The sequence below is a fragment of the Drosophila kikkawai genome, chromosome 3R (genome assembly GCF_030179895.1).
Source record: "Drosophila kikkawai strain 14028-0561.14 chromosome 3R, DkikHiC1v2, whole genome shotgun sequence".
Lineage (NCBI taxonomy): Eukaryota > Metazoa > Arthropoda > Insecta > Diptera > Drosophilidae > Drosophila > Drosophila kikkawai.
The window spans coordinates 11,604,420-11,623,738 of NC_091731.1; the positions used below are offsets into that span (position 1 = coordinate 11,604,420).

The 19,319-nt window shown below is 39.1% G+C and overlaps 5 protein-coding genes, 1 long non-coding RNA gene and 1 pseudogene across 6 annotated transcripts; 5 read left to right on the forward strand and 2 right to left on the reverse strand.

The window, feature by feature from the left end:
* Positions 1-161: 161 nt before the first annotated feature.
* Positions 162-1,546, forward strand: LOC108071283 (uncharacterized). Its single transcript, XM_017161973.2, has 2 exons — positions 162-1,294; positions 1,350-1,546. Exons 1-2 carry the CDS (start codon positions 238-240, stop codon positions 1,544-1,546), a joined length of 1,254 nt encoding a protein of 417 aa, XP_017017462.1. The 5' UTR covers positions 162-237.
* A 1,396-nt stretch (positions 1,547-2,942) lies between these two features.
* On the forward strand, positions 2,943-4,442 carry LOC108071280 (uncharacterized). Its single transcript, XM_017161972.3, has 2 exons — positions 2,943-4,139; positions 4,197-4,442. Exons 1-2 carry the CDS (start codon positions 3,083-3,085, stop codon positions 4,391-4,393), a joined length of 1,254 nt encoding a protein of 417 aa, XP_017017461.1. The 5' UTR covers positions 2,943-3,082; the 3' UTR covers positions 4,394-4,442.
* Positions 4,443-4,629: 187 nt separating this feature from the next.
* LOC108071278 (uncharacterized) lies at positions 4,630-5,996 on the forward strand. Its single transcript, XM_017161970.2, has 2 exons — positions 4,630-5,698; positions 5,761-5,996. Exons 1-2 carry the CDS (start codon positions 4,633-4,635, stop codon positions 5,955-5,957), a joined length of 1,263 nt encoding a protein of 420 aa, XP_017017459.1. The 5' UTR covers positions 4,630-4,632; the 3' UTR covers positions 5,958-5,996.
* A 3,830-nt stretch (positions 5,997-9,826) lies between these two features.
* On the forward strand, positions 9,827-10,918 carry LOC108071269 (uncharacterized; annotated as a pseudogene).
* A 677-nt stretch (positions 10,919-11,595) lies between these two features.
* LOC108071268 (uncharacterized) lies at positions 11,596-13,140 on the reverse strand. The gene is made up of 2 exons (XM_017161959.3): positions 12,041-13,140; positions 11,596-11,971 (listed from the first exon to the last, which is right to left on the reverse strand). Exons 1-2 carry the CDS (start codon positions 13,110-13,112, stop codon positions 11,772-11,774), a joined length of 1,272 nt encoding a protein of 423 aa, XP_017017448.1. The 5' UTR covers positions 13,113-13,140; the 3' UTR covers positions 11,596-11,771.
* Positions 13,141-15,138: 1,998 nt separating this feature from the next.
* Positions 15,139-16,715, forward strand: LOC138928868 (uncharacterized). The gene is made up of 2 exons (XR_011445269.1): positions 15,139-15,727; positions 16,520-16,715. It is a non-coding gene; the product is annotated as an uncharacterized lncRNA (long non-coding RNA).
* LOC108071260 (uncharacterized) lies at positions 16,240-17,879 on the reverse strand. Its single transcript, XM_017161948.3, has 2 exons — positions 16,792-17,879; positions 16,240-16,715 (listed from the first exon to the last, which is right to left on the reverse strand). The coding sequence occupies exons 1-2, from the start codon at positions 17,861-17,863 to the stop codon at positions 16,516-16,518; spliced, it is 1,272 nt and encodes a 423-aa protein (XP_017017437.1). The 5' UTR covers positions 17,864-17,879; the 3' UTR covers positions 16,240-16,515.
* Positions 17,880-19,319: the final 1,440 nt, after the last annotated feature.

The window sequence follows — 19,319 nt, forward strand, 5'->3', positions numbered from 1 at the left end:
AAATGTAAATTGTTTTAGCTGATTTTTAAGGGACGTGCTGACGTGTACCTTGATATTTTCATTGTATTTGCTCTCGGCAAAGACTGGTAAGCTTTTCAATTGCTGGCAATTAAGGGGTTAAATGGGATGCTTTTAGCACAAGCTATCAGAATCATGCACATCTAGTAGTCATATATAAGGAGCGTGGGTCTGGTGAGAGATCGTCATACAGAGAAAGGAACACCTGAACATCACATCATGCCGGAGGAACTCACCCACAAGGCGCCTGCTTGGCTCACCGAGGAGTACGTGCAGAAGAAGCTGCGTGTCTACTTCAAGGATGAGTCCCTGAATGTGAAACAGCTCGAAAGCAACCCGGCAAGTGGCAATGGGGAGAACTACGCCAGTGTGATGACTCGTATCAATGTCGAGTACACCACAAAGGATATGAAGGCACGGCAGCCTGCTACATTCCTGGTGAAAACCACCTTCGCCGACAAGGACCCGGCCTCTGACTTGCTCTCGGAGTATGGGATCTATACAAGAGAAATGGATATGTACGAGCAGATCCTGCCCCACCTCGCAGATTTGGTTAAAAAGGATATCGGGGACGCTCGGAAACTGTTTGCGGCCACTGTGAATGTAGATCGTGAGAGGGACTCTATCATTTTTGAGGATCTGTCGCTAGAGGAGTATAAAGTGGCCTGTCGACTGAAGAAACTGGACCTAGAACACACATATCTTGTTCTTGAGAAGCTGGCTAGTTTCCATGCCACAGGAGCAGCTCTGGCCGAGCGTCAGCCCGGGATCTTTGAGAAGAACTACGATCGTGGCTTCTTCAACAAACACACTCGAAGATACGAACACATCATGACGGTTCTCCTGCAGGCCCTGTCCCGCTCCCTTGAGTTGAATCAGGATCTTAAGGAACGTTATCAAGCGAAAGTTGATCAAATGGTGCATCATGTGATGGACTATGGCGAGCGATCAGCATCCATTAATCCCGGGGATTTTGTGACTTTGGCTCATGGCGATCTGTGGACCACCAACATTATGTTCCAGTACAACGGAAAGGGTCATCCCACCAATGCCATCTTCATCGACTTCCAGTTCAGCGTGTGGAACTCTCCGGTCATTGACTTGCACTACTTCTTCTCCACTTCGATCCAAGAAGATCTTCGTTTGCACCATCAGCCGGAGATGGTTCAATTCTATTATTACAAGCTGGCGGAGGCCCTGAAGAAGCTGAGGTATTCAGGTCACGTTCCCTGTTTGTTCGAGTTTCAACAGCAGTTTCGGGTCAAAGCTTTTTACGGTGAGTAAAGAATAAACAATATTTCAGAACTGATATTAATAAATTCGTTTCACAGCTGCATTTGCCACGTTAATTTTCGGACCTGTAATGGTTTACAATGGCAAGGAGGAGGCCTCCATAGAGCAGATCATATCTACGAGCGAGAAAGGACTACGATTCAAAGACTCACTTTACCAATCCGAGTATATGCAGAAGTTACTTCTTTCAGCATTGCCGTTTCTTGATCAGTTTGGGTTGTTAGATGAAATGTAAAAACTTATAAATAAATAAATGTTTTTCATGAAGTTATTACTTTCAATTAAATGTAAAATTCATGAGATAATTATAATTTACTCTATCTATTTATCTTTTATTTAAAAAAATTTACTTTATTGATTGAAGGGGCCAAGCTTCTATATCGTAAAATCTAAGCAACATTTTTTTTGCAATTCTTTTAGTACCGATTATCTATCAGTTTAAATTTTCAATATTTTTTATCAAAGTATTTAACAGACCCATATAACCTGAATAAAAGAAAGCCAATAATGAAAATATATCTGTTAGTTACTTATACTGTTATTAAGTGAGTTTTTCCATACAATTTTTTAAACGTATTATTTCAAATATACTTTTCTTTAATAATTTATAATATAGATTTTTTATAAACAACAATAAAATTAATCTTTATTTTACATATCCTTTATTAAGGCCTTTTTAAATGATTGGCCTTTTCTTCTAGAGGATAAAAAAAGGAAGAGTAGAAAATTCATAAAATTTTTTACCGAGGCCCGTATATTTAGAAATTTGCAGTTAAATTGGAGTCCAGGGCGAGTCTTAGATTTTGAGAAAAATGCAAGGTTAATTTTTTTTAATTAAAAAGAAGTGAGTAAAAAGAAGTTTTTATTTAATCTATATTTTTATGAGTGTAGTAAACCAGATTTTTTGATCAATCTCTTATTGAAATATCCAGTTTAATAACATATTTTAACTGGCTATTTAGGAATGATTATGCAAATCACTGATATTTTCAGGTATATTCACAATTATAGATAATCAGATACTTCGGCCACGTCAACCATTGAAAAATAAAAGCTGTTATGGGTACACCATCCACCCACGCCATCTGTTCACTCGCCTCCAATTGGTCGGCTTGGGACACGTTTTACTCAAGCTAATATTTACGATTATTTACTTACGATTATAAATTGTAAAAAAAAATTAAGTTAATTCCCTAGTTAAACAAGTTCCGCGAGTCCCAATGTTTGCTCAGTGCTACCTGTTTAACAAGGGTATGTTTTGTTTAGCAAATGGAATAGAGCTTTTTTAAGCTTTAGAAAACAAACCTAAACATTAATTTTTTTTTTATAGAATTAAATTTTAATATATGCGCATAAGAAAATGATAAACAATAAACATGAATATAAAGCATCTTTTGCTTAAAATTAAGAATTTAAATAAAAAATTGCCTAACGTATGTTTTAGCTCTTCTTACTCTTATTTTTCGAAAATAATTTAGTTAAAATATTATTAATAATTATTATTATTTTAAAGATACGTGTCTCAACTTAACGCTTAAATATAATATAATAATATGTATATAAAATGTCTTAGTTATCTTAGCTGACGTGTTCTTAGATCGCATTCTCGTATTTGTTCTCGACTTGTAAGCTTCTAAATTGCTGACAATTAAGGTGTTAGAGGGGATATTCACTCAGCAAAGGGCTATCAGTATCATTCATGCTGTATAAAAGAGCTGTGTTCCCCAAACAGAACCATCAAACAACCCAGTGAGCCCTTGAGCTTTACATCATGCCGGAAACACTCACCCACAAAGCGCCTGCTTGGCTCACCGAGGAGTACGTGGAGAAGAAGCTGCGCGCCTATTTTAAAGATGAGTCCTTGAATGTGGAACAGCTCGAAATCAAGCCGGCAATTGGCAATGGGGAGAACTACGCCAGTGTGATGACACGTATCAATGTGGAGTACACCACAAAGGACTCGCAGGAAAGACAGCCTGCAACATTCCTGTTGAAAAGCACCTTAGCCGACAAGGATCCGTCCTCTAACTTGTTCTCGGAGTACGGAGTTTACACCCGTGAAATGGATATGTACCAGCAAATTCTGCCTCACATGGCGGAATTGGTTAAGGAAGATATCGGGGATTCTCGGAAGATGTTTGCTGGCACCGTAGATGTAGATCGAGAAAGGAACTCAATAATGTTCGAGGATCTATCGCTGGAGAAGTACAAGGTGGCTTGCCGGCTAATGAAACTGGACCTAGAGCACACCCAATTGCTTCTTGAGAAGTTGGCCTCTTTCCATGCCTCTGGAGCAGCTCTGGCAGAGCGTCAGCCGGGTATCTTTGAGAAGAACTACGATAGGGGTTTCTTCAACAAACACACTCGAGGATACGAACACATCATGACGGTTCTCCTGCAAGCCCTGTCCCGCTCCCTTGAGTTGAATCAGGATCTTAAGGAACGCTATCAAGCGAAAATCGATGGCATGATCAATCGTCTGATGGATTATGGCGAGCAGTCGGCTTCGAATCAACCGGGAGATTTTGTGACTTTGGCTCATGGAGATCTATGGACTAACAACATCATGTTCCAGTACGACGGAAAGGGTCGTCCCTCGAATGCCATCTTCATTGACTTCCAGTTTTGCGTGTGGAACTCTCCGGTCATTGATCTGCACTACTTCTTCTCCTCTTCTATTCAAGAAGATCTTCGTCTGCTGCATCAGCCAGCTTTGGTGCAGTTCTATTATAAAAAGCTGGCAGAGGCCCTGAAGAAGCTGAGGTATTCAGGCTACGTTCCTAGCTTGTTTCAGTTCCAACAGCAGTTTCGGGCTAAAGCTTTCTACGGTGAGTGAAGTGTAAATATTATTTTAGCGCAGATATTAAATAAATCCTTTCCTGCAGCTGCATTTGCCTCCTTGGTCTTCGCACCCACCATGGTGTACAATGGCAAGGAAGAGGCGTCCTATGAGCAGATCATATCTACAAGCGAGAAAGGATTACGGTTTAAGGACGCACTTTATCAATCCGAGTATATGCAAAAGATACTAGCCTCCACGTTGCCATATCTCGATCAGTTTGGATTATTAGATGAAATGTAAAATCTTGTAAGAAATGCTTTCATGAAAAGGCATAGAAAACAATAATCAAAAACCTGTTATTTTATAATAAAAGAACTTACAGAATGTGCATTAAAAGAGTATCTTTAAGTGCTGATTTTTTATCAGTTGGAATTTAAAGATACTTGCAATTTATTTCCTTATCGAAACACTTAAGAACCTATAAAAGGAGCACACCTTCTATCATGAAATGCAGTATGTAAAACGCCACTGATCGCGCAATGTCGCAGGAAAGCAACCTGAAACCGCATCCAGCTCCTGTTTGGCTCACTCCAGAGTACGTGGAAGAAAAGCTACGTACTTATTTCAAGGATGACTCCCTCAAGCTTATGAATCTGCACATCAAGCCAGCAATTGGGAACGGGGAGAACTATGCTAGTGTGATGACCCGTATCATTGTGGAGTACACCACTTGTGCTTCGAAGAACAAGCAATCCACTCAGTTTCTGGTTAAGACCACGTTTGCTGACAAGGATCCTGCCGCCTGTGTGCTTATGAGCTACGGTGTCTACACCAGAGAGATGGATATGTACGAGCGGATTCTCCCAAAGCTAGCCGATGTGGTGAGGAATGAGCTGACTGACTTTCGGAAGTTATTTGCGGCAACTGTGAATGTGGATCGGGCAAGGGACTCGATCATTTTCGAGGATCTGTCACTAGAAAAGTACAGGGTGGCCTGCAGGTTGAAGAAGCTGGATTTAGATCACACTCACCTAGTGCTTGGGAAGCTGGCATGTTTCCATGCCGCCGGAGCAGCTATGGCTGAACGACAGCCGAAGATCTTTGCAGATAACTATGAACGCGTATTCTTTAACAAACATACCCGTGGGTATGAGCCCATCATGAGGAACTTATTGCAGGCCTTGTCCCGTTCCCTGGAATTGGATCAGGATCTTAAGTACCGTTACCAAGCGAAGATCGACCGTTTGGTTGATCGTGTAATGGATTACGGCGAGCATGCGACCTCAATTAATCCCGGAGACTTTGTGACATTGATTCACGGAGATCTCTGGACCACCAATGTAATGTTTCAGTACAATGCAGAAGGTCATCCCTCGAATGCCATCTTCATTGACTTCCAGTTCACCGCATGGAACTCTCCAGCCATCGATTTGCACTACTTCTTCTCGACCTCGATACACGAGAATCTCTGGCGGGAAAAGCAATCGGAGTTGATTCAGTTCTACTTTTACAAATTGGTGGCTGCCCTCAAGAAGGTCAAGTACTTTGGCCGGATTCCCAGCTTATTCGAGTTCCAGCAGCAGTTCTGTACTAAGGCTTTTTATGGTGAATGGATTACTGCTTATTTTGTCATTGATAAATGATATTAATGTATTTTCTTTGTACAGCTGCTTTTGCTTCGCTTATTTTCGAGCCAACGATGGTGTACAACGGCAAGGAGGAGGCGTCTATGCAGCAGATCCTGTCGTCTTCCGAGAAGGGAATGCGATTTAAAAACGATGTTTATCAATCGGAGGAAATGAGAAGGAAGTTGCAAGACAGTCTGCCGTTTCTTGATCATTTGGGATTGCTAGATGAAATGTAAATTAAAAATAAAATAAACATATTTTTTTCTTAGCCTAAATCATATTGATTTTATTTGCAAAACAAAATTGTCATGGGCAACATTACTTATACGTAATTTAAAATATATTGAAAATTATATCGTTCACTTTGAGGTCGCACATACATATCCGGGTTTCTTTTACATTTAATTAAAGAATTTGATAATGATAATTAGGCTGATAAGAGTGTAAGCTATAATAAACAAATATATAAATAATAACAAGAAAGGAAGCTAACTTCGGCACGCCGAAGTTTGTATACCCTTGTAGATTAGTTTCGATGTTTATATTATAGATTTAAATGCTGAAAAGACTCACAAAACAGTGTTTCATTACATTTCACCTATACTTATTATGTTTACAGTTTGACAGTTTCAGTTTTACATTCCCAGCTTTACATATTTTATACATTTACCGATCGCTTCGATGGCAGCTATAAGATATAGTTGTCCGATTTTTATGAAATTTATACTAAAATTCTAGAATAATAAAAAAAGCTTATATCTCAGAGTAGATAAACATACGTTGAAAAACAACGAAGCTATAATTTTTTTCCTATTAATTTCCCGAACGTTCCTATGGCAGCTATATCATATAGTCGTCCGATTTTCATAAAATTTTTACCAAAATTCAGAAATAATATAAAAATGGTGCAAAAATATTGAAAAACAGCCAAGTTATAATTTTTTTTCTAAAAATATATCGAACATTTGTATGGCAGCTATATGATATAGTCGTCCGATCCGGCCCGTTCCGACATATATAGCAGTGAGAGCATATAGAAGACTATATGCAAAGTTTCATTCAGATAGTTTTAAAACTGAGGGACTAGTTTGCGTAGAAACAGACAGACAGACAGACAGACGGACGGACAGACGGACAGACGGACAGACGGACATGGCTAAATCGACTCGGCTGTTGATGCTGATCAAGAATATATATACTTTATAGGTCGTCTCCTTCACTGCGTTGCAAACTTCTGACTGAAATTATAATACCCTGCAAGGGTATAAAAAGATTATTTGCTATAAAGGTGTTACTTGACAGCATTGATTTATTAGTTTTAGTGCGAAAAAATAAGAATACAAGTCTCTTGTTTTTATTTGTAAATATGTGACTTACAATTAGCAAGACTGATAAGATGAAAAATCTTAAAATAAAAGATTTTATAACTCAACGTGATGATACACTTCTTTTTAGCTAGTAAAACTAGGCATTATGAAGTACTTAATTTATAAAATACAAGAACAAACTCTTGATTGAATTGAAATACATTGATTAATACTTCACTGATATTTAACCCGAATGTCTGTTATACTATAAATAATTCAATATTTAAACTTTATATTAATATATGGGCATTTCCATGGTGTCGCACGCGACATTCGTACGCATTCAAACAAAAAAAAGTATGGTACATTTTATTTTTATTTCTTTTAAAAATATTAACTTATAGCTCTTGCCTAGGGCTATAATTGGTGTTATTGTTGATTTTGAGTGTATGCTCAAATTTAAGAAATTTAAAAAAAATTGAAGGGTTCGCACGCGACAAAAACAGAAGTCACTTTACGCGGCGAGCTGTTTAAACACTGATTTTAGCGAAACGGCTGGGAATATTTTAATGAAACAAATTTTAAAATGTTATGCGATAATGTCATTTTCATATGCTTTGATTTACAATCAGAAATTTAGCGTAGTTTATTTTTTATTGAATTTTAATAAGGTGTCGCACGCGACAGGTCGCACGCGACAGTTTTTATCATCATACTTTGCATGTAATTTTTTACTATTTAAGTAAATTAGAAGAGCATATATCCATTTTATTTCGACTTTTTGCATTCTTCTTGTGATGTTAGTAAAATACAGTCAAAGCATAATGCCTCGGTTTGGATGTAATTATCAAAAGAAAACAGGCCCATTTTTATTACGTTTTTCATCAAAATAATGAAAAATCGTGTTTGTGCGAATATGCATTCGAATATTTCGAAATTTGTTTTAGAATATGATAAAGCCCTTCAAATTTAATCAATTGACTTTTTCTTAATGTTACTATGTTGGAAAAAAAACATTTTAGAGAAGTTTAAGTTTTTTGGCCGCGGTTGACATTTCTGTGGAAATGCCCATATGCATGTCTGAGATAAAAAAAAATAAAATAACATTTTAAATGGGATGTTTTCAATATTTACAATTTCGATATATCAAAGATTAAGATATTTTCGATATCGTATTTATCGCGGGTTTTTTTTGTATAAATATATAGTAGGGGAGAGTGGGGTTAGGTGAACCACTTTTTTTTATAAAAATTGTTATGACTGAACTATTCGACGTAAGGGTCTGCCTATATAGAAATCTTAAAGAGCCCACATTCCTTGGAATATTGAGTATTATGCAGTAATACTATCTTTTGTTTTGTAAAGTTTATTTGCTTTCCAAATTTCCCTATGGGGGATAGTTGAACCACCTATCAGGATAACACAAAAACTACAATTGTATAAAAAAAGTGTAATTTTTTTCTTTGTACATGCCTTCTTTCTGTTCGAATATAAACATTGCACCTTTACAGCATGAAATCAAACATTACAATATTGCTATTTATTCTTATTTTTGTTTTTATTCTTTCTTTTTTCGAAGGTTTTCTTGAGTTTTCTGATTGTGTTTTTCCGCGATCAATTTTTCTGCCGTGAGTCCGTAGCAATGATACTCCTTCCTCGTTTTCTTCCCCGAGTCGTCTGTTTTCGTGGTTTAGCCTTTGGGTACCCTCGTAAGTCCTCTGGCGATTTTCCTTGCAAGAACCCACGCATTCTGATCGTCAAGGGAACATCATCCAGGTCAATATTGGGAGACATTGCGGACTCGACTGAGGTATTGTTCCTCGGAGGAGTGTTCAGGAGCACATTTTCATCTTGTACGATTGCCATTTGTTGAGAATTTTGATTGTGAGTGTTTTCTGTGTTCATGTCTCTGTTAGTGTAATCACTCCCAAGAAAGTCAGATGCAGAAAACTTTTGTGGGTTGAAGGGAAAAATTCCACTCTTTTCAAAACCTGATTTGATATTTTGTTTGTAGTTTCTCACCATTTTGGCAGCCTGCGATGGAAAATTTAGAAAATCAAATTTGGAAAGGTGGTTCATGTATCCCCACAAGTACTGGTTCATGTATCCCCACAAGTCATTAGCCAATTAGAAGTGATTTGAAGAAAACATGAAATATTTAAACTGCGTGAGCTATCCGTGGAAATATCATAATTTGCGTCCTCTTACGATAAAATACAATTTTATGAAGTTTAATGCCACTGGCGAAGCACGATAAAATTTTTCCAAGAAAACGTTAGGTCACAATTGAAGCTGCAAACGGCGAATACAAACTTCGATTAGCGATAAAAACGACAACAATCGTTTGACGCGACTGTGCGTGGGTGTGAGGTTAGGATATCGACTAAGTAAGCAACACACATATAGATGGCTCACAAAATCATGACAGAAGGTGAAATATTTGTAGTGGTTCATCTATCCCCATGGTTCACCTAACCCCACTCTCCCCTACATAGCTTTCTACTATAAACATTTATTTATTATTGAAAATTGCACAGATTAAAATATCAGTATTTAATATTTCAACAGTTTCCAAGAATTAGTTATAAATTTTCATTAACGCCACTAGACTTGCAGTCACAATAAAAGCAAATGTGCACTGCTATGAATTTATTTGCTCATTCGGCTAGACTCGAGTGTTGTTTGCACAAGATACTGGCACTGCACTTGGGACATGATAAGGCTATTTAAAACCGGGAGACCAAGGTGGTGGCCCAACAGAAAAAGAAGCTCTGAGCTAAGGTTGAGACCATGCCTGAGGAGACCCCCACCCGGCGCCTTCCTGGCTCACTCCAGATTATGTCGAGGAGAAGCTGCGCATCTACTTCAAGGACAAATCGCTTTATGGCGTGTATACTCGCGAAATGGATATGTACGAAGAGATCCTGCCTCAACTGGCGGATCTATTACGAAAAGAGCTGAAGGAGATGAAGGAAGGAGATGTTTGCCACGAACGTGGCCGATCGCCGGAGGAAATTGTATCTAGAGCATACGCACCTAGTGCTCGAAAAACTGGCCAAGTTCCATGGAGCCGGAGCCGTTCTGGCCGAACCTTCTGAAGGCCTTGTCGCGATCCCATGGCTCAGACCCCGATCAGGGTCAGCGCTACAAGGCTAAGATAGATCGGCTTGTGTAGCATCTGCTGGACTATGTGGAACGATCTACATCTATCAACCCGGGAGAATTTCTGACACTGGCACATGGAGATCTCTGGACCACAAATTTTATGTTTCAGTACGATGCAGCTGGTCATCTCTCGAATGCCATCTTCATTGACTTCCAATTCTGCGTGTGGAACTCTCCGGTCATTGATCTCCATTATTTCTTCGCCACTGCTCTGCAGGAAAATCTCCGCCTGGAAAGACTGACGGAGCTACGGCAATTCTATTACTACAAGCTGGTGGAGGCTCTCAGGAAGTTAAATTTCTCGGGCAGGGTTCCCAGTTTGTTTGAGTTCCAGTTGCAGTTCCGTGCCAGGAGTTTCTATGGTGAGTGGAGTGTCCCTTGATTTCCAAAATATATATTTGAAATCCTACTAATATCCACAGCTGTCTTCTGTTCCTTGATCTTCGAGCTCGTGATGCAGTACGATGGAAAGGAAGATGCATCCATTGAGTAGGACCTATCCAGCTCTGCAAGTGGAATGTGGTTTAAGGACTCCGTGTACGAGTCCAAGGCGATCAAAAAGAAATTGGGCGTAATACTGCCTTTCCTTGATCAGTTTGGTTTGCTCGATGATATGTAAAAGTTGGCTAATAGTTTAAATAAACAAACTGTTCTAGTACTAGTTTAAGTAGTTAAAAAAAGTGTATTAAAACTGTATATATGTATATAAACTCTTGGAATCCCAACTTCAGTTCCTTTTATTTGAAAATGGTCTTGAAATAAACCGAAAGTGCTTTGATAACAAAACACTTCCAGCGATGCAGTTTCCTAAGTCGTAGCCTAATTTAGTTCAATATCAGCAGATAATATTTGTTATTATTTTGTGAGCCATAACTAAACTTTTTATGCCAAAAAGGCATTGTACTTGACTGGTATCAGAAGGATCTGCACGTAAGTCCGGCGCAGATAGTACTGAGCTGTGGCCAAACGATAATAAAAATCTCAGATGCCGTCGGTTTCACTCGTGAAATAGAAGTAAGCTCGGAAAGCAAAAAGGCGTAAAAAACAGCTGTCTGCAGAATAGAAGCTAACTTTTACAAGAGCTATAAACTATAAACAAAATGTGTTCTAAAACGCACCAGCTTCAGGTAATACAATATTTTTTTAGAACATATAACCCTTGTCGTTAGCTGAGAATGTTTAATAAATAAAACACGTTTAGTCAGTTAAGGGAGGCTCTTGAGAAAATGTAATTGTAATACTAATTAATTAAATATATTTTCTGGCTAGTTTTTTTCTTTTGCAAATATACTCTTTTTTTGGGTAGAAGAATCACCTAATTTGATCAAGAGTTTTAGAAAATATTAAAATATTATTGTTATTAATTTTAAGTTTCTTAAACTCCAATAAAAAAGAAAAGAAATGAACTTTCTTGTAAAATTTAATTACCTATTTAAAAAACTGTAATTTAAAATTTAAGAAACTATTTAAAATTCTTAAATTATAAAAAATAATATTAGTTTTTCTTTTGTATTTTATGTTCTTGACCAATTATTTTATATACAGTTTACCGATAAAGGAGAGGTCTATGCCTTCCTTTCAGTCGGTGACATCTAGAAGACCGCTCCTGTCGAAACGTGGCAGCATGTGTTTGAGATTCTCCTGCAGTCTCTTATTGGCGTACATTCCTTTCCGAAAATTCCTTCCCCGCTCATCGTCCTTCATCAAGGCATTGAAATCGGCGTCTTTCGTCTGATCGTTGATCAATATAGCCTGGCAGACCAGGGATACGCTGACGGCTATCGAAATACAAATAAAAATAATTAAATATATTTTATTGCTGATAAATTTGTAAATAGATTTCTCACCAAAGAATCGACCCTTCTCCAGCTGCAAGACCAGCTGTCGCAGGGTGGGCGTGTATCCGACAAATTTGAGATCCTCCAGCGTCTCTACCAGCACAGTGTGGTAGTACTGAATTAGTTCCTCCTGTTGTTCAAATTGAATGGTGCTTTGCACAGAGGTATTGAAAAAGTAGTGTAGGTCCACTGCCGGCGAGGACCAGCTGCAGAACTGGAAGTCTATGAGGATCATGTCCAGGGGTTCCTTCCTCTCTCCGTAGCGCATCATCACGTTGTTTACCCAATAATCGCCGTGCATCAGGGTGTTGAACTCTTCCGGCTGTGGGTCGTAGACCCGCGTGGAGTATTCCATCACTCGCTTTCGCACCTCCCTCAGTTTACGCGCGTAGTAATCTCCCAGCTCGGGACATGTGGCTGCAAAGTCGGCTGCCACATCACACAGATTTTCAAAAATATGTGCAAATCCCTTCGTGTGACGATTGAGAAGGCCATGATCGAACTTGGTCAGTATCCCGGGCTTTCGTTCATTTAGGACAGCGGCGGCCGCATGCATTTTGGCCAGTTTTCGGAGTCCCAAGCGGGTGTGTTCCAGATCGAAACCTATGAGGCGATCGGCTAGCACATGCTTGCTCACAGCCAGATCCTCGAATATGATGGCCTCGTGCTCGTAGTCCACATGCAAAGTGGTGGCGAAGAGCTTTTCCGGCTGGCGCGTCTCTCCGATGAGGGCGCTCAACTGGGGCAGCACCTTCTCGTACATCAGCATCTCCGTGGTGCTGACCTGGTACTTGGAGAATATGCCTGAGGCAAACGGATCATTCTCGTACGTGGTCTTAACAATATAGAATTCAATTTCCGGAGTTTTGGACGACGATCGCAGGAAGAGAACCTTGACGCGGGTCATAACACTGGCATAGTTATCACCCTTGGCGGTGGCGGGCTTGATCTCTAGCCCGGTGATTCTCAGGCCGGGATCCTTCTTCAAGTCCCTCAGCAGGGGCTCTAGATAGGATGCATCTAGCCAAACGGGCGCCGGATGGAAGTCCTTGGTCTCTTGCTCTTTGCCCTGTTCCACCATGGTGTTCACTTGAGTTCTGGATCGCACATTTCCGTTGGAGGCCCCATTTATAGGCGACTAGGGGCTACAATCTCGATGTCGTCGCCAGATTTCCACACTATGGTATTACGTAGCAGATGTATACTACGTTAGAGGTTTGTGAGCTCGCGAATTGTATCTGAAAGTATATCTGGGAGCAGCACCAGATATAGGAAGCGTTCAGAGGCGTCTAAGATAGCGCCGCACACATTCTAGGATGATATGATGTAAGTGTGTCGGTTGTAATCATGCAAAAAACTGCTGACGTGGCGTCTAAAAATCGCTCTCGTTCCCGCGCCAAATTAATCTGCCTTCGCAAGCCATAAATCCGTTAATTTGCATAACAAAGCCCCAGCAAATACAGATAGATTTAAGTGTTTCATTCGGCTTACAGTTGAACTGGTTGTTTCTGGTTTCGGAATTTTGCAAGTAATGCTCGGAAAAGTGTTTAAGAATTTCACAAGGATTTGTTAAATAGAAAGATCCAGAACAAGTCAAACAAGGAGGAGATCTGATTAGGAGTTGGGCTGATACTACACGGCTTGCATACTCTCAAGAGCCAGCATAGGCATATTATCAGCAATCTGTTAAGATTTGTAAATTAATGATAAGGTGGGTTAAGTAGCTACTACGTTTAGGTGCACCTAAAACTAAATTCTATTTAAAGAGTTTGTTAAGTTAGGAACAGCAGACTTTTAGGCAAGAAAAGAAAGAGTTCAAATTCTCTTCTTGCACGAAATAAACAAGACAACAAATTTAATTTATACAAAGGAAAATACTATAAAATATATATAACAATATAAAATTGCATGCTGATGAAAGTTTTTCTAAATCAATATTTATATGAGTGATAAATTTCCAATAAAACATTTCTTTTCTTTTTTATATATATGTATATATTTTCGCCGGAAACGTTTAATGCCATTTGAACTTTACCGGGCGTTTAAGGTGTTTGATAAATATGGTACAAATTGCTATTGACGTAGACTATATACAGATATTTACAAAATGTTTACATATTTACAAAGGTTAACGAACAACACGGGAAGACAGATCGCTTGGGTGGAATCTCTTGAGTCTTCTAAGAGATTGCGGGTCGGCTAGCCTGCAAGCCAGTGGATTTGAGTGTGCCTGAAGGCTGTCCATGTAGCGACTGCTGTGATTGTTTAGGAGGTCGCCCACCGGAACAAGGCGTAGGTCGTTCTGGATAGTTTGGTTGGTTACCAGGGAAGCCCGGATGCCCGTCGAGCCTGCACCACCCTCACTCAGCCTGTTAATAAATAAAATAAAATAAAACTTCTGAGAGTTAACTTAATTTTTTGTGTTATTGTGTAAATAGTACGTGGTTGTTACATAAAAAAAATTAAATAAATCAAGTAACCTTAAATTTGAATTTGTTATCTTTAAATTAATAATAATAATTTATAATAATAGATTTTCAATAAGAAGTGCAAATAATAAAATATAAAACGTTTTTTTTTTATATTATTAATAGATATTTGTGTGTGTACAACACTGCATATGAGTATGCATTGTAAATCAAACTTCCGGGAGTAAATCAGTTTTTATTGTACATATTAATGTATCTATTAATTGTAAATTACATTAAATAAAAAAAGAATATAAATAAATAAATAAAGTAAACTTAGATACATAAAACTTCTATCAATATAGGTTTTATAAAAAAAGTAGCTTAATTTTGTTAACCTTTAAAAATATTTTAATTATTATAGTTTAAAATAATATATTTTCAATAAGAAATAAAACTAGTAAACTATAAAACTGTTTTTTTTTTTTTGTTCTTTTTATTAATATATCATTCTGTTCGTACAACACGGCGTATGAGTGATGCATTTTATGGTTATCAGGCAGTGTAGTGGCAGCGCAAAACGTGCTCTATGTACTAGTGTGAGTCATTTAAGTGTCGCTGCCAGGGCGAATAATGAGCTCAGATGTGAGTTTAGCAGCTTTTTTACAATCCCAAGTAGTCGTCAAAGTGAAACGCTGCTCTCGAGGTATGTGCAATTGTGATGCAATTGCAAAAAATCTAGAACGTTTGGGTTAAATATTAGGTGTGGTTGAAAATAATGAACAGCTCAAACAGCGTTGAAATGTTAATCCAAATTAAACATTATCTTCATACTAAATTAGGAATGTTTCATTATATATATGAAAGCCATGAAAAATTAAGAGTGTTTAGTGCACTTAAAATCGTATTCCATTAAATGCTGCGAGCCAAGGTTGAGACGATGCCTGAGGAGACCACCACCCACAAGACCCACCCAGCGTCTTCCTAGCTCACCTTGGACTACGTCCAGGAGAAGCTGCGCATCTACTTTAACGACAAATCGCTTAAGCTGGAGAAACTCAACGTGGAGCTAGCCATCGCCAAGACATTGGCGCGCTGGGGAGGTGCTCATCCACTATGGCGTGTATACTCGCGAAATGGATATATACGAAGAGATCCTTCCGCAACTGTCGGATCTACTACGAAAAGAGCTGAAGAATCCCAGGAAAGATGTCTGCCGTCACCATGAACGTGGAACGCGAACGAGAGTTTGAGTTCCAGGTGCAGTTCCGTGCCAGGGGTTTCTATGGTGAGTTGAGGTGTCCCTTGATGAAATGTGAAAGTTTGCGAATAGTTTAAATTAACAAAGTTTTCTAGTTCTAGTTAAACACTTCTAGAGGTGCACCTTTCTAAGTCCTAGCCTAATTCAGTTCGATATCAGCAGATAGTTTTAGTAATTATTTTGTGGGCCATAACTGACCTTTTCATGCTAAAAAAGCATTGTACTTGACTGATAGCAAATGGATTCGCACTTGTCTCCGGCGCAGATAATACTGAGCTCTGGCCAAACAATAATAAAAATCTCTCCGTCGGTTTACATGCCCGTGACTGATAGTGAAATAGAAGTAAGCTTAGAATGCAAAAAAAAAAAAAAAGTGAAAACACAGCTGTCTGAAGAAAAACAAGCTAACTTTTACAAGGGGCTATAAACTAATAAACAAAATGGGCTCTAAAAAGCAGCTGCAATGCAATACAATATTCGTTTTGAAAATATAAAGCTTGCGGTTAACTGTGAACGTTAAATGAAACACGTTTAGTCAATTAAGTGAGACGGTTGAGAAAATTTAATATTTAACAATTAAATATATTTGCTCGAAAATTTTCACTTTTGTGACTCTATGCTTACCTAATTTGATCATAAGAGTTTTATGAAATATTAAAAACTTTTTGTTATTAAGTTTAAGTTGTAGTAAACATTATTTTCTTAAAATTCATTAAACAACAAGTAGACATTTCAATAAACTTACTCTTAAATTTTACGAAACCATATAAAACAATTATTCCATATATAGTTTAAGTATAATTGATAACTTCCTTTCAGTCGATGACATCTAGAAGACCACTCCTGTCGAAGCGTGGCAGCATGTGTTTCAGATTCTCCTGCAGCCTCTTGTTGGCATACAACACTTTCCTAAAGTTCCTTCCTCGCTCATCGTCCTTCATCAAGGCATTGAAATCGGCGTCTTCTGTCTGGTCGTTCGTCAAAATGGCCTGGCAGACCAGGGATACGGTGACGGCTGTCAAAGAAAAAATAAATAAATAAAAGAATTAAACATTTTCTGTTGTTGATCATTTTAGAAACAGATTTCTCACCGAAAAATCGACCCTTTTCCAGCTGCAAGACCAGCTGTCGCAGGGTGGGCGTGTATCCGACAAATTTGAGATCCTCCAGCGTCTCCACCAGCACGGTGTGGTAATACTGAATCAGCTCCTCCTGTCGCTCAAACCGAATGGCGCTTTGCACCGAGGTATTGAAATAGTAGTGCAGGTCCACTGCTGGTGAGGACCAACTGCAGAACTGAAAGTCGATGAGGATCATGTCCAGGGGTTCCTTCCTCTCTCCGTAGCGCATCATCACGTTGTTTACCCAATAATCGCCGTGCACCAGGGTGTTGAACTCACCCGGCTGAGGATCGTAGACCCGCGTGGAGTACTCCATCACTCGCTTTCGCACCTCCCTCAGCTTCAGGGCGTAGTGATCTCCCAGCTCGGGACATGTGGCTGCAAAGTCTGCTGCCACATCACACATATTTTCGAAGAAGGGTGCAAAGCCTTTCGTGTGACGGTTAAAAATGCCACGATCGAACTTGGTCAGTATACCGGGCTTTCGTTCATTTAGGACAGCGGCGGCCGCATGCATTTTGGCCAGTTTTCGGAGTCCCAAGCGGGTGTGTTTTAGATCGAATCCTATGAGGCGATCGGCTAGCACATGCTTGCTCACAGCCAGATCTTCGAAAATGATGGCCTCGTGCTCGTAGTCCACATGCAAAGTGGTGGCGAAGAGCTTCTCCGGCTGGCGCGTCTCTTCGATGAGGGCGTTCAACTGGGGCAGCACCTTCTCGTACATCAGCATCTCCGTGGTGCTGACCTGGTACTTGGAGAATATGCCTGAGGCAAACGGATCATTCTCGTACGTGGTCTTCACAATATAGAATTCAATTTCCGGAGTTTTGGACGACGATCGCAGGAAGAGAACCTTGACGCGGGTCATAACACTGGCATAGTTATCACCCTTGGCGGTGGCGGGCTTGATCTCTAGCCCGGTGATTCTCAGGCCGGGATCCTTCTTCAAATCTCTCAGCAGGGGCTCTAGATAGGATGCATCTAGCCAAACGGGCGCCGGATGGAAGTCCTTGGTCTCTTGCTCTTTGCCCTGTTCCACCATGGTGTTCACTTGAGTTCTGGATCACACATTTCCGTTGGAGGCCCCATTTATAGGCGACTAGGGGCTACAATCTCGATGTCGTCGCCAGATTTCCATATTATGGTAGTCGTAAAGCAACCCGACTCAGGCAATTACGTAGCATCTGTATACTACGTTAGAGGTTTGCGAGCACGCGAATTGTATCTGAAAGTATATCTGGGAGCAGCATCAGATTTAGGAAGCGCTCAGAGGCGTATGAGATAGCGCCGTACACACTCTATGATTAGATGGTGTAAGTGTGTCCGTTGTAAATCATGCAAAAATCTGCTGACGTGGCATTTAAAGAGTGCTCTCGTTCCCGCGCCAAATTAATCTGCCTTCGCAAGCCATAAATCCGTCCGTTAATTTGCATAACAAAGCCCCAGCAAACACAGATAGATTTCTGTGTTTCAGTTGTTTGTGGGTTTATTCTTCGACTTACAGTTGAGCTGGTTGTTTCTGGTTTCGGAATTTTGCAAGTAATGCTCGGAAAAGTGGTTAAGAATTTCACAAGGATTTGTTAAATAGAAAGATCCAGAACAAGATCAAATAAGGAGGTGCTCTGATTAGTTGGGGAGATAGTACACGGCTTGCATACTTTTAGGAGCCAGCATAGGCATATTATCAGCAATCTATTAAGATTTGTAAATTAATGATAAGGTGGGTTAAGTAGCTACTACGTTTAGGTGCACCTAAAACTAAATTCTATTTAGAGAGTTTGTTAAGTTAGGAACAGTAGACTTTTAGGAATGAAATTAAAGACTTTTGAATGCTCTCTTGCACTTAATCCAAATTAATTTTTAAATTAACTTACCGGGAGCAACCCTATTTTTTTGTGTATGTGCGCATCTATAACTTGTAAGTTACATTAAATAAAATAATAAATAATAAATTTAATAATTACAGTTACATTAGATACCTAATATGTCGTCAAGACTTATAATGATATGGGTTCCATGCAAAAAAAAAAAAGCTTAAAATCGTTACCCTTTAAAAATAATTTTAATAATAATATAATAATAAATTAAAGTAATATATGATCAATACGAAATATAATTAATAAAATATTAAACGTTTTTTTTTTGTTTTTTGTTTTTTTTATATAAGTTCATATTTATTTATACGTTAATCAACCAAATCAATGATTATAAATCGTAGGGACTAACACTAACAACAAACATAACATGGAAACATAACAGTAAACGATAAACAACAATTTATAATTTACAAAGGCATTTCAGTTATTGGTGTAGGACTCGGGTTCTTTGCCTCCCTCTTAACCAAAGGTCACCTGGATGTCGTCTCTTCAGTCTTCGTCTGGACAATGGCCAATGATGCCGCTAGGTGGTTGGTGTGGGCCAGAAGCCGTTCATTGTACCGACTTGAGTGCCTGTTGATCTGCTCCCTCACTGTTAGCATTTGGAGGTCGTTAGCGATG

Excerpts from the sequence above, each read along its gene's own strand:
- LOC108071283 (XM_017161973.2), top strand. The coding sequence starts at position 238 with ATGCCGGAGGAACTCACCCACAAGGCGCCTGCTTGGCTCACCGAGGAG. Across the intron at positions 1,295-1,349 it reads TCGGGTCAAAGCTTTTTACG|CTGCATTTGCCACGTTAATT; the intron begins GTGAGTAAAGAA and ends TTCGTTTCACAG.
- LOC108071280 (XM_017161972.3), top strand. The coding sequence starts at position 3,083 with ATGCCGGAAACACTCACCCACAAAGCGCCTGCTTGGCTCACCGAGGAG. Across the intron at positions 4,140-4,196 it reads TCGGGCTAAAGCTTTCTACG|CTGCATTTGCCTCCTTGGTC; the intron begins GTGAGTGAAGTG and ends CCTTTCCTGCAG.
- LOC108071278 (XM_017161970.2), top strand. The coding sequence starts at position 4,633 with ATGTCGCAGGAAAGCAACCTGAAACCGCATCCAGCTCCTGTTTGGCTC. Across the intron at positions 5,699-5,760 it reads CTGTACTAAGGCTTTTTATG|CTGCTTTTGCTTCGCTTATT; the intron begins GTGAATGGATTA and ends TTCTTTGTACAG.
- LOC108071268 (XM_017161959.3), bottom strand. The coding sequence starts at position 13,112 with ATGGTGGAACAGGGCAAAGAGCAAGAGACCAAGGACTTCCATCCGGCG. Across the intron at positions 11,972-12,040 it reads GGAGAAGGGTCGATTCTTTG|CCGTCAGCGTATCCCTGGTC; the intron begins GTGAGAAATCTA and ends GTATTTCGATAG.
- LOC108071260 (XM_017161948.3), bottom strand. The coding sequence starts at position 17,863 with ATGGTGGAACAGGGCAAAGAGCAAGAGACCAAGGACTTCCATCCGGCG. Across the intron at positions 16,716-16,791 it reads GGAAAAGGGTCGATTTTTCG|CCGTCACCGTATCCCTGGTC; the intron begins GTGAGAAATCTG and ends TTTCTTTGACAG.